The sequence below is a fragment of the Lactuca virosa genome, chromosome 3, assembly GCF_052849685.1.
Source record: "Lactuca virosa cultivar CGN04683 chromosome 3, Lactuca_virosa_CGN04683_v6, whole genome shotgun sequence".
Lineage (NCBI taxonomy): Eukaryota > Viridiplantae > Streptophyta > Magnoliopsida > Asterales > Asteraceae > Lactuca > Lactuca virosa.
Window position 1 is genome coordinate 185,648,261 of NC_136428.1, and position 20,290 is coordinate 185,668,550.

Genomic DNA, 20,290 nt, shown 5'->3' on the forward strand with positions numbered 1-20,290 from the left:
ACCGGGGGCGGATGACGTCATGTAAAGTATCATAACAATTAAATAATAGAGATCAAAGCAAACACAACCATCATAAATATAATTGATAAAGTTACATGGTTTGTAAGTGTTACATGTTTCAAAAATCAATTACAATATGATGATATAAGACTTGACTGGCATCTTAGCGTCTAATCTTCAAAAGCTTGTTGTTACCTGTCTTAGTGATTCCCTAAGAATACAAGTAGTTTTGAAAAAGGGTCAACAATTAATTTGGTGAGTTCATAAGCTTTTGTATGAGAAATCTGTCGTTTTTCCTTGTAAAATGAATGAGTGTGATGCCAGAAAATCCAATATTTTCTTGTAAAATGAATTGTAGTCTTAAATACCCTAAGACCAAAAAGGTATGAATATGATTGCACTTAAAAGTAGTTTTAACAATTATAAAACTATTTTAATGTATGTTTCCCAAAATGTAAGTTATATTATACTGAAATATGGAGTATTGTAGTTGTATCTGTGTAAAACCCTTTGAATGTATGTATCTGGAACTATCAGTTATACTGTAAAATAGTGTAGTGTAGTTTTATTATATAATAAAACTGGTTGAATGTAAGTTAGTCCCGTAAACCAAATTTATTAGTTATAACCCCATGTGAGTTATTATAACCATTTGTCACCCCAAACCTGCCGGTCTAACTGTAGGTAACAGTTTAGGTGCGGGATTGTCAGTCCCGTATAGATCTATACACAAGTGTCACGATCTCCCTACAAGAGACTCTCTTTATAATACAGGACTTTAGTGTGTACCCTAGAAAGTACGTGAAGATAGTGTCTCACAACCTTGAATTAACCGGTTTACGTATAGTGTAATGAAATCCCTTTTTCTTGTAATTGTATGTATTACCCTTTCATAGTGTTTATATAGTGTATTAATAATTATTCTTTTAAATAATTATTTTTGTGACCCCAACAGGGTAAAATTGATTGAAAGTTCCATAAACTATACCTCTTATAGTTTATATATATGTTTCGTTGAAATAGTGAATCCTTTGTATGCTATTATCAATTTACCATGATAATAAAATGAATTGAAATAATTATATATGCATGTTTATGTAATTATACCCTTTTTGCTCAACATATTAGAAAAGAGTTAAAGTCTTATAAACTATTTTAAATATAGTTTATTTATTGGAATCCAATTGTATGTTTCATATATATATATATATATATATATATATATATATATATATATATATATATATATATATATATATATATATTATTGTAAGAAAAGCCATAGCGTATTTGTATGTATACGTTCCTGAACTTTGTAATAAAGATATGTCGTGTAATTTAGCATTCTCACATAAAATATAAGAAAGCATATATATAACGATTTGTATTTTAACACAAGCTTTTCTTGTGTTTTACTTGTATTCACCCCCCCCCCACCCCCCCCCCCACCCTAAAACATAGAAAATTCGTGGAAAATGTAGGGGTATGAACTCACCTTGTGTGTGTTCTTGGCGGGATAACGAGATAAAACGATGATCTTCAAGTTGTAATATGTGAACGTGTTTGTACCCTACAAGTATTTAACACACAATATTATGTGTAAATTAGTCGAATTAATATGTGAGTGGTATAAAATACTAGATTATATATAAGGAACACTTACCATAATCCTAAGGATTAGTTTTGAGCAAGTGGTTTCCTAGGAATACTTTGAAGGTGTTCTTGAGAATACTTGAGGTTACTGGGAATTTGTTTGAAGATGTGAAGGTGTTCTTGAATAAAGTTTGAAGATTGGGAGATGTATATATGAGTTTTGAGAGAAAAGTAACGGAACTTTGAAGTGAAAATGAGATTATGAATGGTGATATATATATATATATATATATATATATATATATATATATATATATATATACAAGATTTTAAATCTAATAAATTAAGTATAATATATTAAAAGTTAAATACATAACTTTATAAGTAGAAGTAAATATATTATTTTAAAATTGAAATTTAGTTTATTTATGATTACACTTTATGTTTGATATTTATTTAACTTTATTAACCAACTTATGATCATTATTAGAAAGACACTACAATTTATAATTAAGTTGACCCTGTAATGTTATATTTAAATTAATAATTTAAGTATTTTATACAAATTGTTCCAAAATTGTATCTTTAAAATGATAATGGTTTACATCCAACAATATATTAAAACTAATAAATTAAGTATAATATGTTAAAAGTTAAAAAAAATCACTTAATAAGTAGAAGTAAATATATTATTTTAATATTGAAATTTAGTTTATATGTGATTACACTTAAGGTTAGATATTTATTTAACCTTATTAACCTACTTATAATCATTATTAGAAAGAAATTGAAAAGTCATGGGAGTTTCAAATGAATGTGGTGAAAGGAAAAATGCTTCCTTTATAATATAGTATAATATGATATGATATGATATAATGATATGATATGATATGATATGATATATATATATATATATATATATATATATATATATATATATATATATATATATATATATATCATATATATGGGTAAAAGTGATGTGACACATGCATTGGGATGTATAATTTATCTAATTGAAAGGTGTTCCTCCGCTTAGAATTAGTGATTTTCGGCTTATCTTCCAACCGAATTCTCATGATTTCGGTCTAAGGCTCCAATGTACAACCGAGAATTCCAAGTCTTTGGTCCAAGCTTATTCTCGGTCCATGGGTGTTCTCGGTCTAGGTGGGTCCTTGGCTAAGGGTTCATGGTCATGGGGGATTTCGGTCTAGCCCCATGATTTCGATCCTTAATTTAATCCACAAAGGGTGTTTTCGGTTAGCATGGTTTTTGATTCCCAAAACCAAAAACCTAGAATATTTATGATTTAAATTTTTAATTTTAATTATTTGACTTTTGTTTGGCTTTCCTTGACTTTTATTGAACCGAAATAACCGGAATGTTACATTATAGAATTAAAATGAACCTCGTTTTCATATACCAATTTGAAGTCTCAGGAAATTTCATCAACCAACTTAATCACATTATGTCTATGCATGTAAGTCCTACAAAATTTAATCTACATTTGCAAATAAAACAAAAAAACATTAAATATAAATGAGCTTGTCCACAAAAATAAATAAATAATAATAGAAACATAAAAGATTAACTGAGTATCTAACCTCCTTGACATCCTCAAGAAACGTTTCATGTGAACCACCATATTTACCGGGAAGGAAAGAACCAATCACAAATCACTGGTCCCTATATAAAAGGGACGCCTTGACACAGATCCAAAAACAAATTTTAAATTATTAACATCAGAAGTAAAGTTCCTCCCAACAAGATTAGAAAAAAATACTATAATTTTACAATTCGGTTTTCTTAGCTGTTAAAAAAAAGTATTTGGTTTTTTCAGTTTATACAGAATAAGGAGGAATCAGAATCGAAATACACAAATAGAATAGGAATCAGAACCAGATTTGGGATTTTTTTTACCGTTGCAATAGATTTGGGATATGGTGGCATGAATCGTGATTAACTTGTTACTTGAAGTTCGCCATTGCCAACCAGAATTTTCTAATTTTTCGGACTCGCCATTACGAACCCAAAAGTCATCTAGATCGATTTTTCGGCTCAATTAAAACCAACAACCATAAGAAATGGACCAAAGGAAAATGTTTAAATGTATGCATAATGTTTGATTTTCAAGTATAGTCCATCTGTGAAGAGAGAAGATAAGAGAAGGGAAGAAACCTTTCTGATAGAAGAAAGAAAACATACCTTAATCGGAACTAGGTCTTGTAAACTTGAACAATCGTAGTAGGCGGATTAAGGTAGAGGGAAAATGGAGCCGAGACGCAGTCGTTGGTGCTGAGGAGTCGCAGTGGTGGTTGGCAATGAAAGCTTGAGTTGTGTTGGATGAACGAATAATGGTTGGACGTGCTGGAGGTGGGTGAAGATGAAGGACCTAGGGCTTTTTTCTTGCTATTTCAAATATTAGTGTAACATCCATAAATTTTACACCAAATTTAAACTTTTCAAGCATAAATAAAACCAAATAGTATTTGTTTACAAAAGTGTTTTCAATTCATTATTCAATCAGAGTGTCCCAAAAGCCCGATCATAAGGATGAGGAGCGGTACGGTCACGCCTTCGCCTTGCCATGAACTCCTGAAGTACCTGAAACAATAAACTGAAAACTGTAAGCCCGAGGGCTTAGTGAGCTACCCCCAAAATACCAATACCACACTGATAATACCATATCCATAATAATCAATCAATCAACATGCATATTGGGCCATCGGCCTGACTAGACCGCCCTACCGGGCCTACAGTCCAACTGAAACTATACCGAGCCTTCGGCATGACTGGACCGCCATGTGGGCCTACAGTCTCCCCGGACCGCTCATAGGGTGTGTTGGCCTTTAGCACAGAGCAGGACCGTCTCAACCCAAGCAACAAGAAAATAATCATGTGCACATAACTAACGTATACTGGCATATACAATCATCAAACATATCCATCTCACTGATCACCAAACATAGCAATCACTCATAACTATAGCACTGAGCTAGCAGGTCACTAACATATTTATCCCTACAGATCATAAAAGCATAACATACTGTTTATCCTGATTCCGATCTAACAGATCATATCCACATGTGGCATACCATCACGATAACAACTAAAAAGGGTCGGCCTTGGTGCCATAGACCCTATCGATATAGTGAGGATAACTCACCTCGCAGATGTCGACTCGGTAGATAAATCCCAACTCTCGAATCACTTGACACAGGCTCCACCACCTATTACCATAGCACAAAATACTCATAAGTCCTTAACAAAATACTCATAAGTCCTTAACCTTATAAGGTACTCCATAACCCACTAGTCAACCCCTGGTCAAAGTCAAAGTCCTCAGTCAAGATCAACAGTCCATGTTGACCTTAACTCGCCGAGTACCCTCGGCTACTCGCCGAGTTCCTCGAAACACTTTCAAACTCGCCCAGTCATCTAGGTGACTCGTCGAGTTCCTCTGATTCTGGATCAAACCTTAAGGCCACCCGTCGAGTGTCCTTCTTGCAACTCGACGGATACACACGCATACATATCCTGGATAAAACTCACCCGACTCACCGAGTCGTTCATCCAACTCGTCGAGTCTACGGCGATCTTCATTAGACTCGCGGAGTTGTTCATCCAACCTGTCGAGTTCAATGCCTATCTTCATATGACTCGCCGAGTCGACTATGCGACTCGCCGAGTCTCTTCAGCCCTTTAACCATGCAGACACTTTCTAAGCCATTCCAAGGCCCCAAATTGCAGATCCAACTTCCTTAGGCATGCTTATCACGTAAAGTTGAAAACTTTACGTGCATGTAAGGATTTAAGACCCTAAAATGGCACAACTAAGCTTGCAATGAAGTCACATCCTTGAGAGAAGGCTCATACTAGACAAGGCTGATGGCTTTATGAATCCAGAAGCCAATGGGAGTCCAGATCTGAAGTTACAAATTCAGATCTTGGCTTAATCTCAAGAGTCATTTTCTAAACTTATGCACAAAAGGGTTTAGAAGAGAATGAGCCAAGGGAAAAACGATTTAATACCTTCAAGAGAGCCCTTTCTGATGCAGAACTTGAAACCCACAACTCTTGCTTCAACTAGCTTGCTTCCCAAGAGATTCCCTCACCAAAGATCTTCCTCCAAGCTTAAACTTCCAAAGAATACACACACACTCAAGTTAGGGTTCTTCTGGACTCTCAATGGACTGCAAAGAGGCCAAAGGAGGCTTATGATTCTTTAAATAGGGTGCAAAACCCCGGGATTTAGGGTTTCATCTGCCAGCTCCTACTCGTCGAGTCCCTTAATGGACTCGGTGAGTAGGTCACTAAACACGCGTATCAAACCCGCTGCTACTCGACGAGTAGGTCAACCAACTCGTCGAGTAGGACTTAAAACCAAATAACCTTTTATTTAAATCCATACCTGTAATCGGGGCGTTACAATTCTCCCCCACTTGAACTAGACTTCGCCCTCGAAGTCCGCTGGACTAAACAATGTCGGGTAATGCTCCCACATTTCCGCCTCCGGCTCCCACGTCCACTCGGATCCTCTCTGATGCTCCCACTGCACTTTTACCAAATGTATCTCTTTGTTCCGCAAAATCTTCTTCTTCTTCTCCAAGATGGCCACAGGCCTTTCCACATAGTTCAGGCACTCATCGACCTGAATATCATCCAGTGATACCACTGCCTCCTAGTCCATAATACACTTTCGCAATTGCGAAACATGGAACGTGCTATGGATCCGGCTAAGCTCCTCCGGGAGCTCCAACCTGTAAGCCACCTTGCCAACCCTGGCAATGATCCTGAACGGCCCAATGAAACGGGGACCCAATTTTCCCCTCTTCCTGAAACGGATCACACTCTTCCAGGGTGAGACTTTCAGAAGTACCATGTCACCCACCTGAAATTCCAACTCAGATCAGCGTCTGTCAGCATAACTCTTCTGCCGACTCTGAGCGGTCTGCAAACGCTGTCTAACCTGCTGTATCTTTTCGGTAGTCTGCAGAACTACGTCTGTACGCCCCATTACCCTGTGCCCAATCTCACCCCAGCAGACTGGGGTTCTACACTTCCGGCCATACAACAACTCGAAAGGCGGGGCGCCAATACTGGAATGATAGTTGTTGTTGTAGGAAAACTCTGCAAGCGGTAGGTGGGAATCCCAACTCCCACCAAAATCAATAACGCACGCCCTCAACATATCCTTGAGGGTCTGGATGGTCCGCTCACTCTGCCCATCTGTCTGCGGATGGAAATTTGTACTAAAATGCAGTCGCGTACCCAGTTCCTCATGGAACTTTTTCCAAAAACGGGAAGTAAACCTAACATCCCTATCGAAAACGATAAAAACTGGAACCCCATGGCGAGAGACAATCTCGCTGACATACATCTTGGCCAATTTCTCAGTCGACGAACTCTCCCGTATGGCCAAGAAATGGGCACTCTTGGTCAATCGATCCACGATGACCCATATAGCATCAAACCCCTTCGCTGTCCTCGGCAGCTTGGTAATGAAATCCATCGTGATCTGCTCCCATTTCCACATGGGAATCTCCAGAGGCTGCAGCTTTCCATGCGGCCTCTGATGCTCGGCCTTGACCATCCTACAGGTCAAGCACCTCTCAACATACCCAACGATTTCTTACTTCATGCACGGCCACCAGTAGCTCAAACTCAAATCCCGATACATCTTTATGGCCCCCGGGTGTATAGAAAAGTGAGACTTATGAGCCTCCTCCATCACTGTCTGCCGAATCCCTCCGGTCATCGGAACCCAAACCCGACCGTGTCGGGTCAATAATCTGTGGCTATCCTGAACAAACCGGGCGTTCTCGCCCTTAATCCACTCCATCTTCCAGTTCCCTGGTCTCAAGCCCTCGACCTGAGCATCCCTCATCAAGCTCACAAGCGGGGAATCCACCGCTATCCTCATACACCTTACCGGGGTAGAAGACCCAGCTGACTTGCGGCTCAAAGCGTCTGCAACCACATTCGCTTTACCAGGATGGTAAAGGATCTCACAATCATAGTCCTTGACCACATCCAGCCACCTGCGTTGCCTCATATTCAGGTTCGGCTGATCCATGATGTGCCTCAAACTCTTGTGATCTGTGTATATAGTACATCGGACCCCGTACAGATAATGCCTCCAAATCTTGAGAGCGAAAACCACCACTCCCAACTCAAGATCGTGCGTAGGGTATCTCGTCTCATGCGGCTTCAGCTGCCGCGATGCATAGGCTATCACCCGTCCCCTCTGCATGAGGACCGCCCCTAGACCTGTGATGGATGCATCACAAAATCCTCGACTCCCTCGGGAAGCGTCAACGCTGGCGCCTCACACAAACACCGTCGGAGGGTCTCAAACGCCCTCTGCTGCTCAGGGCCCCACCGGAAATCCACCCCCTTCCTCGTTAGACGAGTGAAGGGTACTGCAACCTTGGAAAAATCTCGAATAAATCTCCGATAGTACCCTGCTAATCCCAAGAAACTCATGATGTCGGAGGGAGATTTCGGAATCTCCCACTGCATAACGGCCTCGACTTTGGCCGGGTCGACCAAAATCCCCTCCTGGTTAACGAGATGCCCGAGGAACTGGACCTCTCGTAACCAAAACTCACACTTCGAGAACTTGGCATACAGCCGTTCTCGTCGCAGAACCTCCAGCAGCTCCCTGAGGTGCTCCTCGTGCTGCTCTCGTGTCTTGGAATACACCAATATATCGTCTGTGTGCTGGTAGGAGATTACCTGTGTTATGTGCGCATATTTGAGCAGTTGTAGAGGGTATTCCATCCCGGTAGGATGATAGGGCCCTAGTACGTAGTTTATGTGGACTATTATGTGATTATCTAGTAAGTGCACATGTTGTTAGTATGTGGGCATTCCAACCTGATGGTTGTGGGCCAGGAGTATTCCATCCAGGTAGGATGATTGGACTCATAGTATGCTGGCATTCCAACCCGATGGTTGTGGGCCAGGAGTATTCCATCCCAGTAGGATGATTGGACTCATAGTAGGTTGGCATTCCAACCCGATGGTTGAGGGCCTGAGGTATTCCATCCTGAGGGATGATTGAACCAATAGTAGTGATTGTTGTATGTGTAGGAGTATGGGCATTCCAACCCGATGGTTGTGGGCCGAGAGTATGCCATCCTGGTAGGATGATTGGACTCGTGGTATGTTGGTATTCCAACCCGACGGTTGAGGGCCAGGGGTATTCCAACCTGATGGTTGATCGGACCCATTGTGTGCTGTTTATTGCTGTATGTGTATGGTTATGTGTGTATGGGTATTTTGGGGGAACTCACTAAGCTTTCGAGCTTACCGTTTCAGTTTATTGTTTCAGGTACATCAGGTGATCGTGGCAAGGCAAAGGCGTGATCGTACCGCTCCTCATATTTCATGATTTTATGATTGGGTTCTGGGGATACTCTAATGTTTGAAACTGTTTTGAAAACAAGTTGTATTAACTTAATGGTTTTTGAATGGATTAAAATGTTTTAAATTGGCTTAAATTTTATGGATGTTACAAGTTGGTATCAGAGCCTTGGTTTGAGTGAATTGGAGGAACGTTCGTGTGACTCCAGTCTCAAATCAAGGAAAGATTTTTAAAATGGTTTTCAAATGGTTTTCAAAATAAGTAAAGGAGGATGCAGAGGGTACGATCAGCCGGAGCCAGTAAGTAGACCCCAAAATATCATACAAGTTATTTGATTATGTGATATGTTAGAACAGCATGCAAGTACTAGGCTAGGGATCTTCAGGAATTGTATGATAGAATTGCCTGATTATGTGATGCCTGCTAGCCTAGGGTTTCCTTATGTGAGATACTCAGTATTCCTCTAGGAGTGAGGATTGAGCGCTTGCTATGTGTGTGTATGTCTAGGGCGTTGTGGTGATACTTGAAACAAATATGGGTAGGTGTGGAAGGTAGTATGGGCCCATACTACTGAAAGCACAGGACCCATATGCGTATCAAGGAAGTCACAACCCCCTGGAGTGTCGATTAGCAGTTAGTTTCCAGGCTGTTATGAGGCGTATCTGAGAATCTTATTGGTGTGCTGCAGTATGGCGATTACGAGACGCTTCGGGGCAGGATCCGGTTCAGGAGAGGGTGATCAGGATGGATCTGTACCACCCAAGGTCATTGGTCAGATGAGGACGGATGAGTTGGATGCTAGGATTCGTGATATCCTACATGATGAGGTTGCTTCTATGTTCTGAGCTGAGTTGCCATATTTGTTTGGGTCGATCAAGACCGCCATGGTTGAGTACTTCAATGAGCGCTATGCAGCTCTTGCAGAGACGGCTGCCGCAGCAGCCGCAGCGGCTGTAGCAGCAGCAGCAGGAGGAGTCGGTCGGGGCTTTCAGTATCGGGACTTCGATAATACGAAGCCCCATACTTTCGATGGGGTTCAGGATCCGATCGTTGCTATGAGATGGTTGTCAGACGTGGAGGGATGTTTCTTCACATGTTCATGCCCAGCTGATCAGAGGGTGAGGTGTGCTCTGAACCTGTTGAGGCTCGGGGCAAAGGATTGGTGGAGGTTGACTACGGGATCATATTCGGATGCGCAGCGGGCTGCGGTTACTTGGGATCAGTTCCGAGACATGTTCAATACTCGTTATGTTCCGCGGGTTGAGCGGGATAGATTGGCTCAGGAGTTTCTGGAGTTGAAGCAGGATTCTGAGTCGGTGACGGAGATCACCAGGATGTTTACGGAAAGGGCAATGTTTTGCCCCGAGTTTGCTTCGGAGAAGGCTCAGATAACCCGGTATCTGAGCATGCTCAAGACAGATATTCGACAGTTCGTGTCTACGCAGAGATGTGATACTTTGTTGGAGTTGCAGGAGGCCGCCAGGCGGCGCAAGTTAGAGATTGAGCTCCAGTTGAGAGAGCAGAGACAGGCCCCAGTGCAGTCGCAGCCTGCGCCGAAACGGTTGAGGGCCACTGATTATCGGCAGGGAGGTCAGAGGAGCCGCACTTGTGGGAAGTGCGGCAAGGTGCATGAGGGAAGTTTTCCTTCTTCTTCTGGGTGCCACAAGTGTGGCAAGGAGGGCCACGTAGCCAGGGATTGCAGGCAGCAGGCTCCAGCTGCCGGAGCTCGACTTTGTTATCATTGTCATTAGGTAGGCCATATGAAGGCCCAGTGTCCTCTACTGCATGCCAGGTCAGTGCAGGCCCCAGCACCAGCCACTTTGAGACTTACTGGCGGGGGTCAGGATCGAGCAGAGCCTCCAAAGGCTCCAGGGTGTGCCTATCAGCTTGTGACCGAGGAGGTCGGGACAGCGCCAGAGATGACAGCCGGTATGTCTTTTCTTTTATATCTTGATCATGTTATTATTATGGGATTGTTTGTTTCCTGCATGAGTTATTAGAGTATAGTAGATGCTTGTGAGAAGTTATTATTGAGAGATTATAGAGGGGTAGTATCCGGTGATGCATTCAAGAGAAGGAGAGATCATGATTCAGGGATCCAGGATCATCAGCAGGAACTCAGATTCCTTGAAGTTCGTTGTCTCGGATTGGGGCGATTGAGTCGCGTACCAGCTTCACCGACGGTAGACAGTAGTTAGTGCTCTAAGTGGGGGAGAATTGGAAATTCTCGAATGGGGCGTTGTTTTGAAGGATGGCGCCTGACGCAGTTTGGATGTCGGTTCGGGAGTGGTGCGATGAGGCGGTCTAGTTATGGTAAGAACCCTGCTTGTATTGTGGATCTTTGAGCGAGCAGTGGGGATACTGATATATTATAGCAATCAGTGGGATTGTTCCCAAGTGTCGAAAATGATGGGGGGGCATGCGGAATACTCTTTATGGATTGTAAGTTATGCAATCAGTTTCTGAGTATATATACGTGTTATGGGATAGCGACGTGCTCCACAAGTAGATGATATAGAGTGAGGTTCCGATATTTCGGCACCGACTGATGATGCGAAGTCATGGTTTAGGTCTCCTTGGAGGAGGAGAAGGTGAGTAGCTCCAGATGGGAGATTTGGACAGAAGAACTAGAGATAGCGGAGTTGATAGACTCGGGAGCAGTCTAGACCGGTGCTGAGGACCGTGTGAGGATATTTCAGTCGTAGGTTGTGGACCTAGAAATCACGATAGTAATGTTCCATGTCGTGGTACGTTTGGAGTAAACGTGATGACGGGATTTGAGTGAGTTGCACTCGGTTGAGTCGTATCAGAGTAGTTTTGAGGAAGCTGCAAGGTTGGATCCTTGGGCTTCAAGTATGATTGTAGACTTGGGGTATGTGGGTAGTAGTATGCAAATCTAGGGTATTCCATCATGAGGATGACTAGACCCTATGAGTGATTGAACCTGATGTGTTTGGTATTCCAACCCGAGGGTTGATTGGGCCAAAAATGTGTAGGGGTACGAGGGTATTCCATCCTAGGGATGAGCGGACCCGTCGTAGGCATGCCTGGTATTCCAGCCCGAGGCTGATTGGGCCAGGTGTGAGTGTTGGTTTATGTGAGGGATTGTTGTATGTACGTTTGGGGTATGAGTTGAAAGAGAGGAAGTGTTGTCGGCAGTAGATTATGACCCGTGGTTCTGTTTTCGGGTCGGAAACTCAGGTTCCCAGGGTTGAGTAGTCCTTTTTATAGCAATGGGAAGAGGTCAGGTGATAGTTAGTTTGGGCGGCCTGTCAGGGAGACAGGTCCAATCTAACTTTCCAAGTAAAGGGCATTCCAGAGAGGTAGGTATTTAATACTGCATGAGAATGAGTATGTATCTCTTCGAGTTGGAGTTCCAGTGGGGTCAGCCTCCCTTGGTGGTCGTCACGCTTTAGGGGCGTGGATGTGCCTTTCGGGATTTTGAGTAGCCAGAATTGACAATTGGCGATTTCGAGGGCGAAATCAGATTTTAGTGGGGGAGAGTTGTAACACCCCGTTCTAAAAGTATTTATTTATGGATTTCCGAGATCAAGAGTAAGGGCGTTTCGGTCTTTTGTGGGCAATGGGTTTCATTCGAGAAGGTTTCGGACCGGGGTGTGTTGCTAGAAGCGTAGGGCTTCTCGCCACCTTTGCGTGGATATAAAGTTCGTCGGGAACGGATTTAGAATAAAGGAGTTATGACATTTTAAAGAAAGTGACATTTATGGCCCTTAATGGAAAAAGTTGTCGAAGTAGGCCATGCATGTAATTGGGACACGCATGGGTACGCCCAGCGTAGGCTGGGTTACGCCCAGCGTAATAGAGTAAATGATCGCGGGTGCAAGGACGCGTACGCCCAGCATACGCTCAGAGTCATTAAACCCTAATTTTAGGGCTAGCCACTATATAAAGAACATAAAGGATCAACCCCAGCCTCCTTATCTGTTCCCTTATCCTCAGAAAAACCCTAGGTAGCCGTTCCACCTCCATTGTTGGGTGTGTTTGGCTTTGTGGAGCTTAGTTTGGCAAAGGAAAGCTTAGAGGAAGAAAGAAGAGGTTGGCAAAGAAGGAACCTTGGTGGCTGGAGCTTGTAGATCTGAGATAACACCACCTTTTGCAACTATTTAAAGGTATAAAGCTTCTTGCTTGACATCTATTTTGTGTAGATCTAAGCGTTGTGAAGTTTTGACACCATTCTTGTCCCAAAAATCCCCAATATGATGCATGATGTGTTTTGGTTAAGTTAAGCTGTCCTTTCAGACCATAGGAGAGGTCTTGAGTGAGAAAAATGAGGTCCCAATGGCTTTGGTTGTCTCAACCTTTCTTATTTTCTCAATTGAATTTACCTATATATATATATATATATATATATATATATATATATATATATATATATATATATATATATATATATAATCTATTTGAAGACTATAAGTTACAATGCCCGGTTTTTTTTTTTTTTTTTAAAAACGTATTTTAAAATTCATAAAATATTTAAGACGAATCAATTTCGAAATAATAAACATTTGAGCTTTTTGTTTACAAATAATCAAACCATTAAACAACATATAAAACTGATATTTTGTGTTTTTTTCTGTATATCATGTATTTTCTTACTCACCGCATTTAAATGTTGTTTTATATATAATAGAATAAATCATCAGTACAATCTGTGTGATTATGGTGTTTTTTGGGTGAGCACTGTGCAGTTTAGGGTCGTTTTTGGTTAAAATTGTACTCAAAACCATATTGATGGGTTTTCAGTTTGTTAAAACTGTAATGTGCGCTTCGGTGTTTGTTGCGGTATTCAGTTTTAGTTGCACTTTTGTTTCGATGTGGTTCAGTTCACTTTATAAACCACAAATAAGTATGATGCATTTTGTACATTTTAGTGATTTTCAAACTGCAATTATAGTTATATTGCTTTGGCCTTATAATAAGTCGAACACAAATGTTAAACGACTTTGTAGCATGTTAGTGACTAAAATGTTATAAAATATCGAAATTATGGCAAATGCATATTTAAAATGACATAAATAAGATTTTTGTGACCAAATTTACATTTCATAAGTCATGAAACTAAATTTGGTAAATAAAACACCGCCTCTTGGTTTTCTTTTTAGAAGCCTCAAACTTTTACGAGTCGCGACGAGTCATGTCGTTTGTAAGACATTACTTACCGAGACAATTATATATATATATATATATATATATATATATATATATATATATATATATATATATATATATATATATATATATTCTAGTATTGTTCATTTTTATATACATATATAACTTAAGACGACATTTTATTAGAACTTGACGGCAAATACAAGTATTGGAGCCATGACGAAGTCATGACAAACTTTTAGAACTTTGATAATAATAATAATAATAATAATAATAATAATAATAATAACTAGAAAAGATTCTCTGGCGTTGCCGGGGTCAGAAGGTATTGCTTTGTAAAGTAAAGTAGCATGTTGGTTGTTTTTTGTCCGTTAATGTGAGGGTAATTTGGTCTTTTCAGGTAGTAGGGACTGAATTTGTCACCATGGGTAAACCATATGGACCATTTATGTAATTTTGGCGGTGGTGGTGGTGGTGGTGGTGATGGCAGATGGTGGGTGTGTTTATGGTATTGGGTGGGTATTTTCTAATAAATAAAACATTAATTTAAAACAAAAAAGAGAATGTTAAATCTGGTAAACCACAGGGACCAATCGTGTAATTTTTGTCTAACAATAATAATAATAATGATGACAGACCATTTCTGCCAAAAGACTAAATACTAATAATATGTAATAAAAGGCGAGGGTTATGAAAAATTCAAATCAAAGTGAAAGGGTTGTTTGTGAACAAAAGCATAAAGATGAAGGGTCAATGTTGTAAGTTGGAGGACCAAAATTGACAAAAAAATGTGTCACTTTACTGTTAAAATCTTTCATAACTTTAATATATATAATAATAATAATAATAATAATAATTTATAGATATTAAATAGGTAATACATCTTATTTAAATATTTAAAAAGATCATATAACATGTTTTTTGGTATGTGGTTTTTACGAATGGTGGAGTGTAGTTTTTTTTTTTTGGTACGGTATATAATGCAAAACCACATCATACCACAAATTCTCAATTTTTACAAAATAAAAAATAACACCATCAATTATTTGTTCAGTTTTAATTTTATGATGTTTTTGACTTACGATTCTGTCTTTGCTAACCCCTGGTGTATGTTTAATTAAAGGGCGCTGATTTTTCAACACTTCTTTTTTATCTATCCACTGAATTTTAAACTTAAATGACAATTATGCCCCTTTTTAGATTTACAGAAGAGAGAGAAACCCAAACATTTATTTCCAAACACATGAGGCTCCTTCTTCCTTCTTGGGGATGCCAGAGAAACACCCTTCTTCCCTTCATTCGGTTTGTTTGCAGAAAATACATTAATCAATTTGAAAACTTTGAAAAATAACCCTTTGAAAACGTTGACAGTGAAAACTTTTTTATTGTTTTGTAAATCAGTTCTTCTATTTAACTCCCCCTGCACCTACAAGTGATGTCATCAATGGTGTTTATGGAGTAAAAGGTTATTTGGTTAAAATCTCACACCAACACCACCATTATAAATCTCTAAAGCATCTTCGCTAATAAGCTCCGACGAAATCTCTGAACAACACCACCGCAACAAAAGCCCAAAATTGATAAAAGACAAGGGTTGAAGGCGAAATCTTCGGCGAATGAGCTCTCCCGGGTTTGTTTGTGTGCATCGTCGGCGATTTTTATCATCGTATTCACCGTCATCGTCTTTTTCAATGGAACAAGGATGACTAACAATGAGATAGGGGAGGTATTTTGGGTCAAAAATGGGAAAAGAGAGCACGATGCTGCTCAAAGCCCTTCCCTACAAACATTCATCTTAATCCTCGGTCGTGACAGTTTTTGATGTTTTCATCCTCTTCAATCTGCAACATCACCACCAGTAAGATGTTTTAACCCAGGTACGGTTTTGGCTCCTAGGGTTGTATTGGAAAGATAGTATTTTTGCTTCCGATTTTTTGAGGAAGGATTTACAACACACAGAAAAGGTTTGGCGTAGGAAAAGGGGTTGACGGCGAGGAAAGAAGAAACCAACAGATACAGGGACGTCACACTTACAAAGTTTTTTAGATGAAGTCATCAGGGGCAATTTTGTCAATTAACAATAAAATTTTGTGGATGGATAAAAATAAGCCGTGGAAGAATCATTGCCCTTAATCAAATACAATATCTTATTAAGATGTATGAAATCCATTGAATATCATGTCCAAAAATGACTTATCACATGTCAAGCACAACATTTTCATTTATGTGACATCTATTTGCATTTCATGTTATTTACCAACATTTAGATCTATATATCAAAAATGACTTAATTACCTACCTCACAAATTTTCTCTTTAGTCTCCAAATATCCAAAATTGCATTGAGCATTGTCAAAAACTTAGCTATTAGGACTATATGGTCAACATACACCATGATACCTCTTTGTAGGCCTATCAATGAATATTAACAACTTACAACTAAATAACTATAAAAAAAGGTTATAAATAGTTAAGTAAATTTGAATTTATCTTAAAAGTTTAGTTTATTTACCACTATTTTTCTTTTTCAAATTTGTTTATCCCGATTATATAATATCCAAATCAAATCAAAACCGACTTTCTAAAATATTATAAAACTAATTATTACAACTTAATATCATTATAAAAAACACATCCAACCATAATTGTACTTCTATAAACAAAATACCATTGACAAAAAAATTTACCAAAAAAATGATGTCTTTGTCTTTGTGTGGGTTCTTGTTTGTCTTGATAACCATTAACATAGCGAATCTCTCTTCAATGCTTCACACTTTTATTCTTCTTTCTTTAATATAATCCAATTCGTCTCTCTTTCTTTTACCTCTCTCTCTCTCTCTCTCTCTCTCTTCCACACACCTCCCAACTAATTCACTTAATTTAATCCATACACAGACCACCTACATTATATTACATACATGTTCGTACCCACTCTATTTGATTCCATGAAATATATATTCTCTCCTCCATTTAGAAGCAAACAAGTTCATAGCTTTTTCCAACTTTCCCTCCCTTTTAGTTCCTTGATTTCTGTGTTGTGTGTCGCTATTAACTCAAGATCTATCTCAAATGGGTGTTTCCCAAATCGATTCACAACACCCACTTCCCGTTTCGTCATCTTTAGCCACAATCACCGCTTCCACCACCGCTAATTTTGAAGACGATGATGAAATTTACCGCTACAATGACGACGGCGACCGGAAATTCAAGAACTTTCTTCACAAAATGATTTGGGATTTTGGGTTTGTTTGTTTTTTCCCAACAGTTTCGAAGAAGAAAGATGAAATGAAGAAGAAAATGGCGAACAATTTGGAGCATAACAAGGCCTGGCTTCTTGCTGAGTCCGGTGGGTGTGTTGCTGAGTTAGCAAATGCCGAACCTCACTCGGTTCACTCGTCGTTTAGATTCAGTCTCTGTTCGCAAATTGAGCTTGAATCTATGAGCGTCAATTCGTCATCTGCTACAGTTTTAATGGTGAATTTGGACAATGGGTTAATGGAACCAAAATCCCAAGAACTTAAGTGGAGACGAATTGAATCTTTAGAGAGAAGTATTTCACCTGTTGCACATACCTTAGTTAGATTCAGCTATGGCGAAATCCTTTCAGCCACTCGCAATTTCTCTAAAGGTACTCGATTTCCCTAATTATTAAACTTTTCAAACTTGACACCTTTGACTATTGACCAAATTTCAACTCGAAAACTGTTGTAAATCACTAAATCCATCTCGTTTTTCATTTCTTACAAAAACCCATTTCAATTTCGCATTTGAAACCCACTAGGTTTAATCGTAGAGTCTTATTTCTTTCAAATTTGGATCTGATTTGAACTAATTTGAATTGGGTTAGGGAGGGTTTTGGGAAGAGGTGCATTGAGCTACGTGTTCAAGGGCAGAATTGGAATTTTGAGGACAACTGTAGCAATCAAGAAACTAGACAAAGAAGATAAAGAAGCTCCGAAGGCGTTTTGTAGAGAACTTATGATCGCAAGTTCTCTTCACAACCCATTTATCGTCCCCCTCGTGGGTTTTTGCATCGATCCTGAAGAGGGTTTGTTTTTAATTTACAAATATGTTTCGGGTGGAAGCTTAGAACGATATCTTCGAGGTACAAATTCTTGAACCTTTGTAGTTCTTGAATCTTGAATCGTGAAGGTTGGATTTTTACTAAATTACGAAAATACCCTTTTTGTAGAGACGAGAAAGGGTAAAAATGGCGGATCGAAACTTCCATGGTCGGTTAGGTATAAAGTTGCTAGAGGAGTTGCGGAGGCTGTGAGGTATTTGCATAATGGAACTGAAAGATGTGTGGTTCATAGAGATATTAAGCCTTCCAACATCCTTCTTTCTTCAAGAAAATCACCTAAGGTGAGGAGTAATTTGATTTATTATATAGATACAATTCTATTTAAATGTTTAGGTATATTTTTTATTATGTTGACAAGGAGGGTATTTAGGTCTTTTTTCTAAACAGGAGATTGAAAACGACTCCCTATGCCATCTTTTTTGAGTGGGCAAAAAGCTGCAAGTTTTGTCCTATTTTTTTGAGTGTTTTTTCAGTGGACAAAAAGCGGCAAAAGCTGCAAGTTTTGTCCCATTAATATAGTCTTTGTCTCACCTTTTGGGTGGAAGACCAGAAGGTGGGACAAAAAGCTGCAAATTCCCATCCAACAAGGTTTTGGACGGGAGGTGGGACAAAAAGCTGTAAGGTTTGTACTATTTGACGTCAGTACAAGTCTTGTCCCACGTTATCCCACCTATTTTCGCGAGACAAAAAATTGTACTTTTTTTTCCTGTTAATTTCAGTCTGAGTTTCAGTTCAATGCATGTCAACGCCCAAATATCCTCTGTGGCCTTATAGTTTACTTGGTATTGTAGTTATGTGATTTCGGATTAGCTACATGGACTTCTGCTCCCTCGGTTCCTTTTCTTTGCAAAACCGTGAAAGGGACATTCGGGTAAGTTCTTTTATCAAGATTTTGATAAAATTGTGCAAAATTGTTACCTTTGGTTGATTAAAATGACAAAAATTGTTTTTTTATAGGTATTTGGCTCCCGAATATTTTCAACACGGGAAAGTTTCCGATAAAACCGATGTTTATGCATTTGGAGTTGTTCTTTTGGAGTTGATAACGGGTCGTAAGCCGATTGAATCAAGAAGAGGAGTTGGAGAAGAGAACTTGGTTTTGTGGGTGAGTCATTGCTAATAATTTCATTGTTATTTATTAATAATTTAGAAGTTGTTTGATTTAATTATTTTTTTAGCATATAATTCTCATTATTTTCACCTAAAAGATTCTTTCTAGGGTCAAATGCAAGAAAATAGCATACGACCTCCATATATTTTTTTCTATTATAACAATTAATAGAGAAACTTATGAAATATACTCAAATTTTGTAGGCGAAACCATTAATACAACAAGGATCCATAGAGAAACTACTCGATCCACGTGTCGAATTCACTCAAAAAAACTTGGGCCAAATAACCCGAATGATAGAAGCAGCGGACGCGTGTATAAACAATGAAGAATCAAAAAGACCAAATATTGACACAATCATATCTATCTTGAATGGAATCGAAGCAAATTTACCAAAAAGGACGAAACCCGGAAATAGTTTATCAGAAGGGTACCCACAAATTCGACAAACAAAGAGTGAAATGAAGTCTCATTTAGCTTTGGCAATGCTTGGTGTTTCAGAATTGGAAGATAGCCATGATCATTTATATTGTCGTTGATGGAAATCGGTTTTTTGTTTGAATATAACCCAAGAGTACAGAAATTGAAGGTTTTAAAAAGGATGAATGAGAGAATTTGTATATAGATCTTGTAGTTGGAAAAAGAAAAAAAAAATAACTAATTTATATGTTTGCAAATGGAGATTATCATGGTCATATCATCATATGCCTTTATTTGAGAGGCTTGTTATGACATGGTTTTTTCTTTGTTATTTTGTTGGGAAAAATATGTTTGTTTGAATAATATGTTATCGATTAAGTTAAAGTTTTGGTTCATGTATCCAATGGAGAAGTTTATTTAACATGGATATATTAATTTTGAACGATTGTTTGTCGAGGAATAAGGATAGATCTATCAATAAAATATTGTTTAGTTTGCTAAATTGAAAATGATAACAAAAAATAGGGTGAATTACACGGATGGTCTTTAGGGTAATCTGCATGTTTAGTTCCTAAGAATTTTTT

General features: G+C 39.0%; 1 protein-coding gene across 1 annotated transcript; it reads left to right on the forward strand.

Moving 5' to 3' along the window:
- Positions 1-16,881: 16,881 nt before the first annotated feature.
- On the forward strand, positions 16,882-20,090 carry LOC145166865 (putative serine/threonine-protein kinase PBL7). Its single transcript, XM_079085921.1, has 6 exons — positions 16,882-17,719; positions 17,939-18,196; positions 18,284-18,456; positions 18,967-19,046; positions 19,133-19,280; positions 19,490-20,090. Exons 1-6 carry the CDS (start codon positions 17,161-17,163, stop codon positions 19,823-19,825), a joined length of 1,554 nt encoding a protein of 517 aa, XP_078942047.1. The 5' UTR covers positions 16,882-17,160; the 3' UTR covers positions 19,826-20,090.
- Positions 20,091-20,290: the final 200 nt, after the last annotated feature.